The sequence below is a fragment of the Brachyhypopomus gauderio genome, chromosome 12, assembly GCF_052324685.1.
Source record: "Brachyhypopomus gauderio isolate BG-103 chromosome 12, BGAUD_0.2, whole genome shotgun sequence".
Lineage (NCBI taxonomy): Eukaryota > Metazoa > Chordata > Actinopteri > Gymnotiformes > Hypopomidae > Brachyhypopomus > Brachyhypopomus gauderio.
Genome location: NC_135222.1, coordinates 16,588,117 through 16,605,804, shown reverse-complemented (window position 1 = coordinate 16,605,804; position 17,688 = coordinate 16,588,117). Strand labels below are relative to the sequence as shown.

Here is a 17,688-nt window from a genome sequence, read left to right as displayed (position 1 = left end):
AGTGGTGTGGCAAGAACCATGGCTCCAACAAGAGAAATGTCTCTTGAAACAAAAGAGAGGATTGTGAAGCTTCTTGAAGCACCGCATGGTTGCTAACGATTGTGGGCTGTTCACAGTCAGCTGTATCCAAGATATGGACCAAATACAAACAGCATTGACTGGTTGTTAAAGCCAAGCATAATGATAGACCAAGAAAGACCTCAAAGTGTCAAGAACTTAAGGCCATTTGTCTTGAAAACTCGAAAAAGTACAACTAAACAGATGAACCATAAATGGGAGGAATCTGGAGCCAATGTATGTGACCAAACCATAAAAAAATTGTCTAAAGGAAATGGGATTTCAATACAGGCAAGCTAAAAGAAAACCATCATTGACACCTAAACAGAAAAGCACAAGACTGCAATGGGCTAAGGAGAGGCAATCATTGACTGTGGATTACGTATACTTACCTTTAGGGAATGAACAAAGGATTGTGAGTGAGGTACAGGCTTTAGGTGGCCAAACATTGTGTGGTGCTGTTTGAACAAATTGTTTTGAGAAATGCACACACTGTGGTGCAAAAGTTAATTCTGATCTGAGAAATGCTCCAAAGCGACTGAGAAAAACTGTAATAAGGTCATTCCAAAATGTGACTTGTTGGCTTTAAGAAACACTAAAAGAAATAAAAATAAAAATAAACATTGTGGAAACAAAGTAAATGTTACTTTAATTGAACAAGCACAGGGATAAAATATGGAATCACTCAATTCTGAGGAAAAAAGTATGGAATCATGAAGAACAGATAACTCAGCACTGTTTTACTCAGCACTGAGTTTTTTTCCAGCACAAAAAGTGAAAAATACAAATTATTGGTGAAGCGTTATTAACATATAATACATATAATAGATAAAACATCTTTTCAAGATCAATGGTCCTTCAGAGAAGGCCTTGAAGGCTCTGACGGTTCGCCACAGCTAATTAGCAACCTATTAGCAAGAGGCTAATAAATAACCAATCGCCTAATGTCAATAACATGAAGTCACTCACAACAATCTGCATTCCTTTATCTTTTGCTCATTTCTCCTGTTCTTCTTTTCTTCTGTTTCTAAACTGTGAACCTGATGGCTTCTTTGGTCTTTTACCTTGATCCATCTTACCTTTCGACTAGTCCCTTCCCCCATCGGTCAACCAGAGTCACGTGACGTAAACAAATTCACGTAGCCTTTGACATTTTTTTTTTTTTTCATTTTTCACATAGCTAACCCAATTACTACATGAAGTTATGTGGGTGACAGTGGGTCCATGTAAATTTTAAGAATGAAATACAATTTCTTTTAAAGCAGTTTTGTGTTGTGTGGTCTGGGGTTATTCTATCCCCTCGCCTCGCCCCCTCCCCCTCGCCTCCTCTTACACACACACAACCTGTATGACTCTCATTCCGCAGCAAGTTGACATGACAGTGAGTTCGCCCCAGCACCCACTCCACTAATCTGACATGGAAATGAGCGGTAGTCTAACCCTAACCCTCTACCTAAGATTGCGCCCTGGGCAGTTGCCCACATTGCCCATAGCTAAAACCGGCCCTGCCTGCCTCAGATTAGATCTCCTCTTTTGTCTGCAGTTAAAAACACCTGCAGTCGTGACACCTTGGAGGGCTACTGGACGAAGTGGTGTGGCAAGAACCATGGCTCCAACAAGAGAAATGTCTCTTGAAACAAAAGAGAGGATTGTGAAGCTTCTTGAAGCACCGCATGGTTGCTAACGATTGTGGGCTGTTCACAGTCAGCTGTATCCGAGATATGGACCAAATACAAACAGCATTGACTGGTTGTTAAAGCCAAGCATAATGATAGACCAAGAAAGACCTCAAAGTGTCAAGAACTTAAGGCCATTTGTCTTGAAAACTCGAAAAAGTACAACTAAACAGATGAAGCATAAATGGGAGGAATCTGGAGCCAATGTATGTGACCAAACCATAAAAAAATTGTCTAAAGGAAATGGGATTTCAATACAGGCAAGCTAAAAGAAAACCATCATTGACACCTAAACAGAAAAGCACAAGACTGCAATGGGCTAAGGAGAGGCAATCATTGACTGTGGATTACGTATACTTACCTTTAGGGAATGAACAAAGGATTGTGAGTGAGGTACAGGCTTTAGGTGGCCAAATATTGTGTGGTGCTGTTTGAACAAATTGTTTTGAGAAATGCACACACTGTGGTGCAAAAGTTAATTCTGATCTGAGAAATGCTCCAAAGCGACTGAGAAAAACTGTAATAAGGTCATTCCAAAATGTGACTTGTTGGCTTTAAGAAACACTAAAAGAAATAAAAATAAAAAAAAAACATTGTGGAAACAAAGTAAATGTTACTTTAATTGAACAAGCACAGGGATAAAATATGGAATCACTCAATTCTGAGGAAAAAAGTATGGAATCATGAAGAACAGATAACTCAGCACTGTTTTACTCAGCACTGAGTTTTTTTCCAGCACAAAAAGTGAAAAATACAAATTATTGGTGAAGCGTTATTAACATATAATACATATAATAGATAAAACATCTTTTCAAGATCAATGGTCCTTCAGAGAAGGCCTTGAAGGCTCTGACGGTTCGCCACAGCTAATTAGCAACCTATTAGCAAGAGGCTAATAAATAACCAATCGCCTAATGTCAATAACATGAAGTCACTCACAACAATCTGCATTCCTTTATCTTTTGCTCATTTCTCCTGTTCTTCTTTTCTTCTGTTTCTAAACTGTGAACCTGATGGCTTCTTTGGTCTTTTACCTTGATCCATCTTACCTTTCGACTAGTCCCTTCCCCCATCGGTCAACCAGAGTCACGTGACGTAAACAAATTCACGTAGCCTTTGACATTTTTTTTTTTTTTTTCATTTTTCACATAGCTAACCCAATTACTACATGAAGGTATGTGGGTGACAGTGGGTCCATGTAAATTTTAAGAATGAAATACAATTTCTTTTAAAGCAGTTGTGTGTTGTGTGGTCTGGGGTTATTCTATCCCCTCGCCTCGCCCCCTCCCCCTCGCCTCCTCTTACACACACACAACCTGTATGACTCTCATTCCGCAGCAAGTTGACATGACAGTGAGTTCGCCCCAGCACCCACTCCACTAATCTGACATGGAAATGAGCGGTAGTCTAACCCTAACCCTCTACCTAAGATTGCGCCCTGGGCAGTTGCCCACATTGCCCATAGCTAAAACCGGCCCTGCCTGCCTCAGATTAGATCTCCTCTTTTGTCTGCAGTTAAAAACACCTGCAGTCGTGACACCTTGGAGGGCTACTGGACGAAGTGGTGTGGCAAGAACCATGGCTCCAACAAGAGAAATGTCTCTTGAAACAAAAGAGAGGATTGTGAAGCTTCTTGAAGCACCGCATGGTTGCTAACGATTGTGGGCTGTTCACAGTCAGCTGTATCCAAGATATGGACCAAATACAAACAGCATGGACTGGTTGTTAAAGCCAAGAATAATGATAGACCAAGAAAGACCTCAAAGTGTCAAGAACTTAAGGCCATTTGTCTTGAAAACTCGAAAAAGTACAACTAAACATATGAAGCAAAATTGGGAGGAATCTGGAGCCAATGTATGTGACCAAACCATAAAAAATGTCTAAAGGAAATGGGATTTCAATACAGGCAAGCTAATAGAAAACCATCATTGATGCCTAAACAGAAAATAACAAGACTGCAATGGGCTAAGGAGAGGCAATCATTGACTGTGGATGACTGGATGAAAGTTATCTTCAGTGATGAGTCAAGAATCTGCATTGGACAAGGTGATGATGCTGGAACTTTTGTTTGGTGCTGTTCCAGTGAGATTTATAAAGAGGACTGCCTGAAGAAAACAACAACCACATTTCCACAGTCCTTGATATGGGGCTGCATGTCAGGCAAAGGCACTGGGGAGACGACTGTGGTTAATTCTTCTATCAATGCACAAGTTTACATTGACATTTTGGACAGTTTTCTCATCCTTTCAACTGAACAGATGTTTGGAGATGATGAAATAATTTTCCAAGATGACAATGCATCGTGCCATAGGGCAAAAACAGTGAAGGCATTCCTTGGAGAAAGACACATTCAGTCGATGTCATGGCCTGACTGACTGACTGACTGACTGTCTGTCTGTCTGTCTATCTATCTATCTATGATCCAAAGAAAGGTGAGTAATGAGCCCAAAACTACACAGCAGAAGCTGGTCTTTTAACATGACAATGACGACAGCCAGGATAACCAAGGAGTGGCTTTATAAGGAGCATTTCAATGTTCTGGAGTGGCCTAGCCAGTCTTCAGACCTAAACTTAAACCTAGAAAACCTTTGGAGGGAGCTCAAACTCCGTGTTTCTTAGTGACAACCCAGACACCTGACTGATCTGGAGAAGATCTGTGTGGAGGAATGGGCCAAAAGCCCTGCTGCAGTGTGTGCAAACCTATAGAAAAACTACAGGAAAAGTTTGACATCTGTAACTGTAATATTAACATTGATTTTCACAGGTGTTTAAATACTTATTTGCAGCAGTAACACACAAATTATTTAAAAAAATCATACATTGTGATCACAATACAAGATTGTGATTTTTTTTTTAGATTATGAACATTTCAGACCCCTCCATGATTTCTAAGTGAGAGAAATTGCAGGGTGTTCAAATACTTATTTTCCTCACTGTAGGTATTTGAACAGAATCTCTGTTTGTGTGAACAAATTTTTATCCATACATTGATTTAAATAGAAGGACTTGTCATGGTACTATGGGCCCCCTGCTGGTCGCTCCGTCCACAGTGGCAGTTGTCCTGTTGTTGCATTGTTTGTCCCTCAGGTGGGTGGGGCCTATTAGCAAGCCCCTACCTGATGATTGTTTGTCCGTCTATATATGTCTTGTCTTTGTACCAGTTGCCTGCTGGTTATTATATCCTTAATTCGGGTCATGTCACGGCTTTGGTTTGCGCATGTTATTTTTTAAATCCTCATTTTCGCTGAGACTTGGTGTGATGGATTCCTTTTTAGTTCACACTCCCAGCCCGTCACAGGACTGTAATTGAACAGAGTAGTTCATTTGATCTGTATATAGATTTGAACACAAGGACTGTGATTATATATAGAGTTATATATAATTAATTTTCTGGTGTAGAGGCTAACTAACTGGCTCAAGCTTTGCATGCAACATCAGACTCTCATCACATACACTGGTGGAAACTAAAAACAATCACACCTCAAACACAGACAGGCAATGATATTGTTTTATGAACATGCTGGAATAAGTAGGATCATCTTCATCACAGATCAACTGAGAGGAGCCCTGAACATGTTCACTCACACAACTTTATACCACATGTTGGTGACATCCTCAGTTCATGTTGGAAACTGTGCCTTTGGGCAGGCAGCCATGCCACACACAGGCTGTCTAAATGAAGCCATCTCAGTTCCTCCTCACTAAACCTGCTAAGCTGAGAACATGCAGACTAAGAGAAATAATTATAGCCCAGAAAGACACTACTCACTTCACAGTATGACTTATGGTAGAAATGTATCTTTTGTAGTACTGCGAAAAGTAACTGTGCAGTGAGCTACTTTAACGAAGATCAAGTTCCATGTGTGCATGAGCATAAATAACCCAGTAAAGCCTGATTCTGATTCAAACACATGTAATTATATGCTATAGGTAAAGTAGTTAATATTGCAATGTAGAGCCTTCTGTTGTCTTTACTGGCTCATCCTTTACAGGTAACATCAGACTGTCATCAGATGACTAACATTTCTTGATTTTTGCCCATTTAGGTTTGAACATGATGGCTTGTGATAATATGCAAAATAGACAGCTATGGCCTGTGTGTCTAGTGTCCTAGTGTCTGCCCATTTTGGTCAAGGTAACACTATGATAGATGTTCAGAGATGACTCAGAAAAGCTAAAATATATTAAAATAATGATAGTATAATTTAATGAGACTCATTTTGAATAGATGTCACAGTGCCAACATCTTACCATGTATTGTTTGTCATACCACACAGAAGCACGGCTACATACTGTAACGCAGAGCATACAAGTACACACTTCGTAAGAAAGCAGAGGGAGAAGTGGACCTAAGTGCCGACTAGAGCAGACAGAGTCAGTGGCGATAATATAAGTCTGCGTGAACGTAACACATGAAAAGGCAAAACTCATAAGTGACAGGATTAAAAGAGAGAGATAAGGAGAGAGGAAGGTGGTGAGACACCTTACAATGCAATGCACTGGAAGAGAAAGCAGAGATAGGCTGAGAATGTACCGGCATGACCAAAATGATTCAGCACTGATCCGTCACAACAAACTAACCAGGACAACAGGTGTGATGGATCATTGCTGATTGCCAGTGGTGGACAGTAACTAAGTAAATGTAATTCATTACTGTACTTAAGTAACATTTCCATGTATCTGTACTTTACTCAAGTACTTTTATTTGGTAAGACTTTATACTTTTACTTACTCACTACATTTCAAAGCGAAACTTTTTACTTTTCATTTCGTTACATTTACAGAAACATCTTGTTCCTTTTTTATTTTTAAATCAACGCTTAATAAAATACCGAAAGGTTAAAGTGTACTGTGTCACAGACTATAACCAATCAGTCCTCAGTAAGAGATTAAGATTTGTACGCTAAAAGGCTGTGGATCTGACATGGCTGCAACAGATGGCTTCCCCCAACACCCCTGGCCTTATTTAGCCCAATTGTTTGAATTCATTGAAAAGAAAAATGATTCGTATTCCTCCTCTTCATTCCGAAGAACACATCGCTGTCATCATTTATGAACTCGCCGTCAAACTTGAAAAAAACACATCGAAGTAAGTTCGCCATTAGATGTGTACTACTGTTATGGCAGTTGGTCTGGTTATTGTTTTGTGTGTGTGTGTGTTCTTCTCTCTTTGTCTTTTTCCTCCTATTCCCTTCCCCAAATCCAGGTGGAGCTGTGCCCAGGTGTGGCTGCTGTGGGTGGAGTCAGTCCCTCAGAAGTATAAAGGTGGAGGATCCAGGAAGTGGGAGAGAGGGGGAAAATGGTGTGAATGGGTTGCCCGGAATGTTGGCCTTGTGTGTGTTTGTTGGCAACTGTGTAACCTGTGTGTGTGTACACTAGATGGTTGAGACAGTGCTCTTTGCTAGATGCCTTTTACAACTTGGCTTGTATATGTTCATTTGTAAATATGTTGGGTTCTTTTTGTTATCTTTTATGTGGACTGTAAACACCTATGGCTGGAAGGGGGTAAGCGCCAGTTTTGTTCTGATTTTCTCCTGGTTTTGGCTAAGTTAGGGAGCCAGGCTGGGTTCTTGTCTTTTGTTGACTGTTTTTTTTGGTAGGTAAAGTCAGTGTTTTGGGTTGGAGTTAGTGTTGGGTTCTGTTTGTTGTGTTGGCCTTGCTTATCCCCCGGAGAAACGGCCTGTTATTCTTTTGTTGGTTTGGTGCAAGTCGGTTGGACAAATACGCTGAATGAATCCATGCGGGGTCTCTGTGGTTTTTCTTTTATTAGCCAAACACCCACCTCCACCTCATTGCCTAGACTGACTTGTAACAACTACCAACAGGGTGGTTTATATACCCCGGTTAATTATATCACATTGAAATACACTACATTTAATAGATGCTTTTATCCAAAGCAGTATGCTAGTACCCAAATTGCAATCTGTGGAGATGCTAAACACCAGATTAACACAGGAAATTCCCACATCAAACGTTAAAGCCAGGGACACATACACGCAAATTTGGCCAAGCCAAGCGGACTTCGCAATTCATTCCTATGAGGGAGGCGAAGGCAAGCAAATATGAGTGAAGCAAAATTATTAAAATTATTATTATCAGGGTTGGCGGCGGCATGTGTGTAAAATGTTGGTGGGGGGTGGTGGGGGGGGCGGCGAGTGTAAATTGTTGGACACAAATTAAGTATTATATCGCGATCGATCGCCGGTGGTTGGTGCCAGAGCGAACTAGTAACTCATTGAATCATAGATATGGATCACAGGTAAATAAACTAGATTTTTTTTCAGTGTGAGAAATTGGATGTATGTCGTGTGAGCGTGTGAAGACGGTCTCTGGTAAAGACAGTCAATGCATGTGTCTCACGCTCATTGCGTGAGAGTTGGCAACCCTGAATATTATTATATTATTATTAATTATTCGGCCAAGTTTAACATTATGAGTTCAGTTGGTTGGGCTGCACACAGTTCTAGTTCTAGGTGCTAGAGCTAGTTTCTAGCTTCTCTGTCCCGCCATGTGGTGGACAACGTAGAACCTCAGAAAAAGTCCCCCAAGCTGGTCTGAAGTGGCCGGTTAGAAATTATTGTTCTGTTTGGTGGTGAATTATGTTTTCATATTAAACGGTTTGTCTACTTGTCTACCTTTCTAGTGTGAATTATTAATATGGATAAAGTTTGGAGATGAATGTTGTGAGGATAATATAGGCTAGTTTTGTGTATTTTGTGTTTGCTAGGCAAATGTAAGGCACTGTTTCCTGTTCACCTGTTGATCGAGTAGGCCTAGGAGTTTTGATGTGACGCTAAGAAAAAAAAGGTTTTTACTTTTACTTTTAAGTATTTTAAAGTATTTTTTAAGGCAGATACTTTTGTACTTCTACTCAAGTAAACTGTTTTCAATACACACACACTGCCCCAATCCCAAAATCACGTTTCCTGATTATCCTGATAACTGTTTGTTTCCTTGTTCCTTGTTTTTAGTCCACACAAACTCTTTTCCAGTGCTGCGCATTAATCTTCAACTGCCTACGAGACACCCAGAGCCTCAATCCATGCTGTCTACTAGGCTGTTTCTTTGCTGCATTACAGTGCAACAACATTACAGAGCAACAATGAGTTGCAACCCAGCAGCAGGGCCACTAACTTCCTCCTTTGTGCAAGGAGGAACAGGAGGAGCAGTACCAGAGTGTAACGCAGCTCGCGCTGCGTAGCGAGGGGACGGACACAAATGCTGAGATGAGCGAGATTTCTTACAGGGCATACCATCATCGGAGTCAGAAAAGCAGTCCGGGGTCATCACGGTAGGGCAGTCCGAGTAACAGAAGTAGACAGGCATGACAAAACAGGGAAAGGCGAACAGGGCACGGAGAAACAGGGAACACGAGTAACAGGCGAATGAATAAAAAAACAGGAACACACCACGAATAACTGACAAAGGACAAGGGACACTCAGGGACTATAAATACACAGAACTTTAAACAAGGAACAGGTGATGGCAATGACACAGGGGCATGGTAGACAATAGGGAATTACCGAAACAAACGAGCAGGGCGGGATAAACAGGCAAGGAACACAGACATGAGGGAACCCAGAGTGACAGCTAGGAGAGGGGGCATAGCCCTACGTGACACAGAGCCCTGCAAAATGACCTCTAGCAGGCCAATAATATCCATGTTTCTGCTCAAACTGTCAGAAAAAATGAGGGCCCTTTGTCCACAAGTGAGGCTAATGCTTACAGCCCAACACCGTGCAGGGCAATTAGCATTTGCCAGAGAACACCAATATTGGCAGATTCGCTGTTGGCACTCTGTGCTCTTCACGGATGAGAGCAGGTTCACACTAAGCCCATGACGCTGTGGAGAATGTTCTGCTGCCTGCAACATCCTCCAGCATGACTGGTTTGGCAGTGGGTCAGTAATGGTTTGGGGAGGCATGTCTTTGGAGGGCCGCACAGACCTCCATGTGCTAACCAGAGGTACCCTGACTGCCATTAGATATTGGGATGAGATCCTCTGACCCATTGTGAGACCATATGCTGGTGTAGTGGACCCTGGGATCCTTCTGATGCATGATGTGTGTCAGCAGATCCTGCATGATGAAGGGATTGATGTTATGGACTGTCCTGCCTGTTCCCCAGACCTGATTCCAATCGAGCACATCTGGGACATCATCCACCAACGCCACGTTGCACCACAGACTGTCCAGGAGTTGACTGACACTTTAATCCAGATCTGGGAGGAGATTCCTCAGGAGAACATCCGCCACCTCATCAGGAGTTGTAGGGAGGTCATACAGGCACATGAAGGCCACACACTACTGAGCCTCATTTTAACTTGTCTTGAGGAATTTCCACTGAGGTTGAATCAGCCTGTAATTTGATTTTCCACTTTGATTTTGAGTATGATTCCAAATTCAGACCCACATGGGATAATAATAATTGATCATGTTTATGTTATTTTGTTCTCAACACATTCCACTATGTAATAAATAAAGATTTTCAACTGTAATATTTTATTAATTGAGATCTAGGTTGTGTTATTTTAGTACTCCCTTTATTGTTTTGAGCAGTATATTATATGGACATTGCTCATGGTGTACCTAATTTTCAACATTCTATTCGTGTGATCTAACGTTAAGGCTTTGTGATACTGGCCATTCCACTATACAAATATTCCATTTACGTAATCCCTAGATGGAAATTATTACAGATTGCTCTGTACTTACTGGTCTGCTTAAACACTCCCAGCTGAAGTTGTCAAAATCATAGATCATTTTGAAAGTCTATACTTTCTTTTGACCCATATAACATACAACAACGTCAACCTGATACATTTTAATGTGCCTATGCTATTAAAACACTACATCTCTACAACACACAAATGCATTAAAATACATTAAATTTGCTCTGCACCCCACACAGCACAACAGAGTGGTCACAGTGGGCTGGTGCCAGCCCTCAGCAGGGCGCACTGTAGAATTCTAAGACGTATATTTTGTCTGATAACAGACATGAACAAATACTGTTCCTTTTTATACTCAATCAAATTAAAAGTTGCTTTTTTTACTTTTATCTGATAATATTTCAAATGTATTGGACTGCCTTTATAAAAAAGCGTAACATATATGTTGTAGAAATATATTTCATGATGTTACCTTACATTTATTAGGGACATCTGAAAAAATATGTATTAATTTTAGTATTTTAAAAACAATAAAAAATCTGCAATTACATACCCAATTATCAACACTTCTGCCAGTACCAGAACGAACAGATAAATATTCCTCTTCATGGTGCTGTCCTGTGCTCTTGAAAAGTAGAATAAGATTGCAGTAGTATTTCACAGAATACTCCCCACAAGAAACAAAAAATCATACACCAATCAAACGCCACTAGAGACAAATGTGGGAGGAGCAGCCTCCTCATGGCAGTAGGAATGACTCAGAATGCCCAGGGAAATACAAATGATTTCCCTGTACTTAACTATTGCTGAAATAGTTAACCAATATTAGCAAATAAAGCAAATATTCAAGTGCTTTCCTGTCTATAATATAATAATAATAATAATAAACACAATCCTGTACATAATCACAGTGATATGATGTACTATCGTTGAACTGCTAGGTGTCCAAAGAGAGTTAAACATCATTTTGCTGATTCCTACAGATGTGTTTGTTCACTGAAGTAAGTAGAAAACAAGGGGGGGGGGATCTGTATTATTAATTACTGCTATAGTAAATTTGTATTAGTATTACTAATTAGTATTAAAGTAAATGACACACTGAACACTGCCAGCACCATTGATCTAAAGCTAGATCATGCTGCTTTAGACTGAACATTTTTCATATTTGTGAATGTTTTGTGAAAACACTGTCTCTACAACATAATAAAGACAAGTCAAAGGTGTCTAAAAGGATCAATCTGGCATATTATATCTAATGTGAAATCAGGGTGAATTCTGAGTTTAGCGTTTGGTAATAGTATAATAAAAACTGTGCTGTGTTGCTCTATAGCTTATATTGATTACAGGATAGGATAACTACAGGTACACTTGGGTAACCGTGGGTACTCTACTGTTCTACATGGTATTAAATTCCTGTAACTGGATCTGGAGGCCAGTTTCTGTGAGGGTTTAATGAAAGGCCTGTGACACAAGCTTAAAGTCAAATCAAACAGGTTTAAAATGTTCAAAATATCATGATTCATTTTATTTGAAATACTGGTGTGTGTGTGTGTGTGTGTGTGTGTGTGTGTGTGTGTGTGTGTGTGTGTGTGTACATTTCTATGTGGATTGCTTCACCTGCCAATCGGCAAAAATTCTGGCCCTCAAAGACCTGTTAGTCTGCCTCTAAAAAGTCCACCTCCACTCCACTTATTATTCTAAATTAGATGTACCTGTTTGAGGTCATTAGCTGCATAAAGACACCTGTCCACCCCACACAATCAGGAAGACTCCAACTATTAACAGGGCTAAGACCAAAGAGCTGTCTAAAGACACCAAAGACAAACTTGTAGACCTCCACAAGGCTGGAATGGCCTATGGAGAAATTGCCATGCAGCTTGGTGAAAAAAGAGCAACTGTTGGAGCAATTATTAGAAAATTGAAGAAGCTAATGACTGTCATCACACCCAACTTTATACCACATGCGACTTCCTCAGTTCAGTTTGGAAACCGCATCACTTCACACTATGACTGTATGGTAGAAATGTGTCTTTTGTAGTACTGTGAAAAGTAACTGTGCAGTGAGCTACTTTAACCAAGATCAAGTTCCATGTGTGCATGAGCATACATAACCCAGTAAAGCCTGATTCTGATTCAAACATAACAAATGTAATTATATGCTATATGCAAAGTGGTTAATATTACAATGTAGAGCCTTCTGTTGTCTACTAGCTCAACCTTTGCAGGTAACAGATTCTTATCAGATGTCTCTAACGTCCTGATTTCTGCCCACTTAGGTTTGAACATGGCTTGCGATAATATGCAAAATAGACAACTATGGCCTGTAGAGCCTCCTGGTGTCTGTCCATTTTGGTCAAGGTAACACTATGATAGATGTTAAGAGATGACTCAGAAAAGCTAAAATAATAATGATAGTATAATTTAATGAAACTTATTTTGATATGTGTATATATGAAATATGTCACAGTGCCAACATCTTACCATGTATTGTTAGCAGTGAAAATTGACACCATGTTTGTTTATAACTGCCCAATGGTAGCATATATAATGTAAATAATAGTGGTCCTAAAATGGAGCCTTGCGGGACCCCATATTTAACTTTTGTACGTTTGGATGGAATATTATTGAGCTCAACAAACTGATGGCGATTTGTTAAGTAAGAGTTAAACCATGAAAGGGCTGTGCCTGAGACTCCAACCCAGCGTTCTTACCCACTTTAGCAAGATTCTATGATCAATTGTGTCAAAAGCTGCACTAAGATCAAGAAGCACTAACAGTGATACATAGCCTTGATCTGAAGCAAGGAGGAGATCATTTGTTACTTTGACTAATGCTGTTTCAGTACTGTCATGGGGCCTAAGGCCAGATTGGAACTTTTCAAATATGTGATTCCTATGCAGATATAGGCATAATTGCTGGGCAACAGCTTTTTCTATGATCTTAGATATAAATGATGTGTTCGAAATGGGTTTATAATTAGATCAAGATTTGGTTTCTTGATCAGAGGTTTAATAACTGCTAATTTACATGATTTGGGCATGTGACCTATTGTAATGGATGAGTTAACTATAGTTAGAAGAGGTTCAGTTACAGCTGGTAATTCCTCTTTTAATAACTTTGAGGGAACCGAGTCTAGAGTGCAGGTAGTACAATTTAAGGAAGAAATTATTTTCTCTAATTCTGATTGTGGGAGTGGATGAAAAGCATTAAGTTTTTCTCCCAGTATATAATTTAAATCAATATCAACCAAACCAGATGACATACCAGTTGTATTGCTAATAAAAGGTTTTATACTTTGTCTAATATTCTCTATCTTATTATCAAAGAAATCTAAAAATACATTGCTAGTGAGGTTTACTGGAATCTGAGGTTCTGCGCCTGCTTGATTTTTTGTAAGTTTAGAAATAGTATTAAAAAGAAATCAGTGAGGCTAAGTATGCTGAGCGTGCTTTTGTGAGTGCCCGTTTGTACTCAATAATGCTATCCTTCCAGGCACAGTGGAATACTTCCAACTTAGTAGATCACCATTTCCGCTCTAATTTACGTGCTATTTGTTTTCTAGTTTCTAGTTTGGTCAGTGTACCACGGGGCAAGCTTTTTGGATCTAGCCTTTTTATATTTTAGTGGAGCTACTATATCTAGAGCTGACCTTCAGGTATTCTCTAAGCAGTCGGTTAGACTATCTAACTCTCCTGGATCGGATGGCAAATGAGCTAAAGCAGTTAAATCAGGTTTTCAATAAACTGTGTTGCTGTTGATGATTTTATCGAGCACTTTATACACTGCCGAGGAGACGAGTGGGTATTTATGTTAAGATGAATCTCAATGAAACACTTATTAATAGTTCCTTCCTAGGTGGCATAGTGTGGCTTAACATGGCCCATTCAGATTGGCCAGGTCACACACTTTCTTCTTGTTTTGTGATGAATTTGCTAATAATAATTCTGTGGAAACTAAGTACACTGTTTCAAACGCACAAACCTTGCAACTTCCCCAATCCCAATCTTATGTTTGCTGATTATATTAGCAACTGTTCCTGTTTCCCTTTTTGCTTGTCTCTCAGTCTTGAAAATCGTTCAATGACAGCAAGATTACATAGACAAGAGGGAAGGGTTAGTGTGAGTGTGTTTTGATCATCATTTGTATCATCTGTTCCTTGTCTCGTCAATGATGTGCTGCACTAGTGTCTGGTTTGTATCTGTGTGTCACGTTGAGGACCCCGGCCCCTCCCCTTTGGGCGTGTGTATACGTAGTCCACGTGCTTTGTCTGCGTCAGTGGAACTCCGTGGTGATGGCTATGTCGTGTGAATAATGTGTCTCACCTGTGAATCGTCTCGTAATCACGTGGGGCTAATGTGGTTTGTCTATTTAATGTGCGCTCGCGCAGTGTCCTGTGCTCGTCGTTGTCTAGAGTCTACACGTTTCTGTGTTAAACGTTATATGTTTCTCGTGCGCTATTGCGCAATCTCTGTGTGGACAAATAAAAGTGACGTCTGTAGCAAGGATCCTGTGTCTCGTCCTTCGCTCCACCCCGTTCGTCACAGAACGACGAGCCGACAAGAGACACAAAAATGCCAGGCTACAAGGGGAAGCCGAAGAAGGGCAAGAAGCCCAGTAAGCGGCATCACCGCTCTTCCTCTTCTCCTCCACGCCCCCACTCTGGCTCAGCTCAAGGAGGACCCGGTGTGTGCCCACCAGCTGGCCACCGCCCTAGGGCTGGAGAACAGGGACCCCGAGCTGGCAGAGATCTTCTGGCAGGGCGCGGTAAGGATCTGGAGGGAGAGACACGCTCCTCCAGCCCGCGCTCTCTCGCCTCTGAAAGTGGGCTCGTGCGTCATGGGTGGACGCATCCACGGTGGACTATGGTGGAGAGGAGGAGGACTACCCCCGTCGCTGAACGACACATCCACCGTGGACTACGGTGGAGACGGAGAGGGCTACCCCCTGTCATCAGACGACGCTTCCACCATTGACTACGGGGAAGAGGAGGAGGAGGAGTCAGAAGAAGAGGACTACCTCCCTCCGCCCGTGGGTCCCTCTACCACCATGGAGAAAGGCGGGGAGGAGTATGACGAGGGGGATTATCCTCCGTCTGAAGGCTCCTATACGGAGGAGGAGGAGAGTCCACTCTCCGTAGAAGGAGCAGCTGGGAAGACGAGGAGGAGTCCACCCTCCGATCGATCTGGCAAGAGTATGATGGACTGCTCCCGGGGTGGCAGCCCGGAGCAGTCCATGGAGTGGAGCCAGGGGTCCGAGGAAGGAATGGACACAGCGGAGGAGCTCCCTCGCGCTGCACCCGAGGCGTACGACAGCCGCACTGCACCCGACACGTACGACAGCGACGCTGCACCCTACGCGTACGACAGCCGCGCTGCACCCGGCGCATCCGCCAGCCGCGCTTCCCATTCCCGGTCTTCCCAGGGAGGGTGTGCTAGGCGATTTGTGATGGACGCTTCGCCGAGGGCAGTCACCTCCCAGACGCAGGACTGAGCGCGTCGGATCCGCCCATTGTCGTGGGTTCGGGGTACTTGGTCCTGTTGGCACCCCGGGACGGGTAGTGCCCTTGGAGGGGGCGTCTGTCACGTTGAGGACCCCGGCCCCTCCCCTTTGGGCGTGTGTATACGTAGTCCACGTGCTTTGTCTGCGTCAGTGGAACTGTAGCAGTGGACGTCTGTAGCAAGGATCCTGTGTCTCGTCCTTCGCTCCACCCTGTTCGTCACACTGTGTATTTCTCGTTGAGTGTTCATCTCTGAGTTTTTCTGTTACAAGTTTCGTTGCTGTATGTGTGACAAAGTCTCAAGACAGAATAAACATTCATGTTTATATAGCCTGCTCTCATCTCTGCATCCTGATTATGCTTCGCAATGGTTACGGTTAGGTATATATATTATATATATAATGAATATATAGGTGTATAATTATATATATATATTCGAGATTGTGACGTTGGGTGCGGCGGCAAGGATGAGACACGAATCCTGTTTGCAGCATACGTCACTGACAGTTTATTTACGTAAATTGCGCTTGCTGCGCACGGGTAACACTGACTCAATATCACACAACGTGTAGTTAGACAACGACGAGCACAGGACACTGCGCGAGCGCACATTAAATAGACAAACCACATTAGCCCCACGTGATCACGAGACGATTCACAGGTGAGACTTATTAATCACACGACAAAACCCTAACCACGTATATCCACTGACGCAGACAAAGCACGTGGACAACGTTGACACACGCCCAAAAGGGAGGGGCCGGGGTCCTCAACGTGACAGAGATTGTGTATTAACTGTGTATTTACTGTGTTTATATTTGCTACTGCACTGGATGAGCTGCTACAATCTCACTGTACTGTGTATAGTGACAATAAAAGACATTCTATTCCACTCTATTCTATATATATATATATATATACATACAGTGGGTTGCAAAAGTATTCATACCCCTTGAACTTTTCCATATTTTGTCACATTACAACCACAAACATAAATATATTTTACTGGAATTTAATGTGAAAGACCAACACAAAGTGGTATACAATTGTGAAGTGGAAGGAAAATTATACATGAATCAACATTTTTTTTACAAATAAAAAACTGAAAAGTGCGATGTGCAAAATTATTCAGCCCCCCTGAGTCAATACTTTGTGGAGCCACCTTTTGCTGCAATTACAGCTGCAAGTCTTTTAGGGTATGTCTCCACCAGCTTTGCACATCTAGTGACTGAAATTCTTGCCCATTCCTCCTTGCAAAACAGCTCAAGCTCAGTCAGATTGGATGGAGAGCGTTTGTGAACAGCAGTTTTGAGATCTTGCCACAAATTCTCAATTGGGTTTAGGTCTGGACTTTGACTGGGCCATTCTAACACATGAATATTCTTTTTTTTAAACCACTCCATTGTAGCTCTGGCTTTATGTTTAGGGTCGTTGTCCTGCTGGAAGGTGAACCTCCGCCCCAGTCTCAAATCTTTTGCTGACTCCAACAGGTTTTCTTCCAAGATTGCCCTGTATTTGGCTCCATCCATCTTCCCATCAACTTTGACCAACTTCCCGGTCCCTGCTGAAGAGAAGCACCCCCAGAGCATGATGCTGCCACCACCATATTTGACAGTGGGGATGGTGTTTGAAGAGTGATGTGCAGTGTTATTTCTCCGCCACACATAGCGTTTTGCATTGTGGCCAAAAAGTTCAATTTTGGTCTCGTCTGACCAAAGCACCTTCTTCCACATGTTTGCTGTGTCCTCAACATGGCTTCTGGCAAACTGCAAATGGGACTTCTTATG

At 41.8% G+C, this 17,688-nt stretch overlaps 1 protein-coding gene across 2 annotated transcripts in view; it reads right to left on the bottom strand.

The window, feature by feature from the left end:
* The window catches only part of LOC143527930 (histo-blood group ABO system transferase 2-like), an 89,868-nt gene extending 78,844 nt beyond the window's left edge, over window positions 1-11,024 (bottom strand). The window contains exon 1 of one of the 2 annotated variants that reach the window (XM_077023314.1): window positions 10,958-11,024. In XM_077023314.1, the coding sequence (XP_076879429.1) occupies window positions 10,958-11,013 (56 nt within the window). In that variant the 5' untranslated portion in view covers window positions 11,014-11,024. The remainder of the gene's footprint in view (window positions 1-10,957) is intronic. The other variant, XM_077023317.1, reaches the window with a different exon arrangement.
* Between the last annotated feature and the right edge of the window lie 6,664 nt (window positions 11,025-17,688).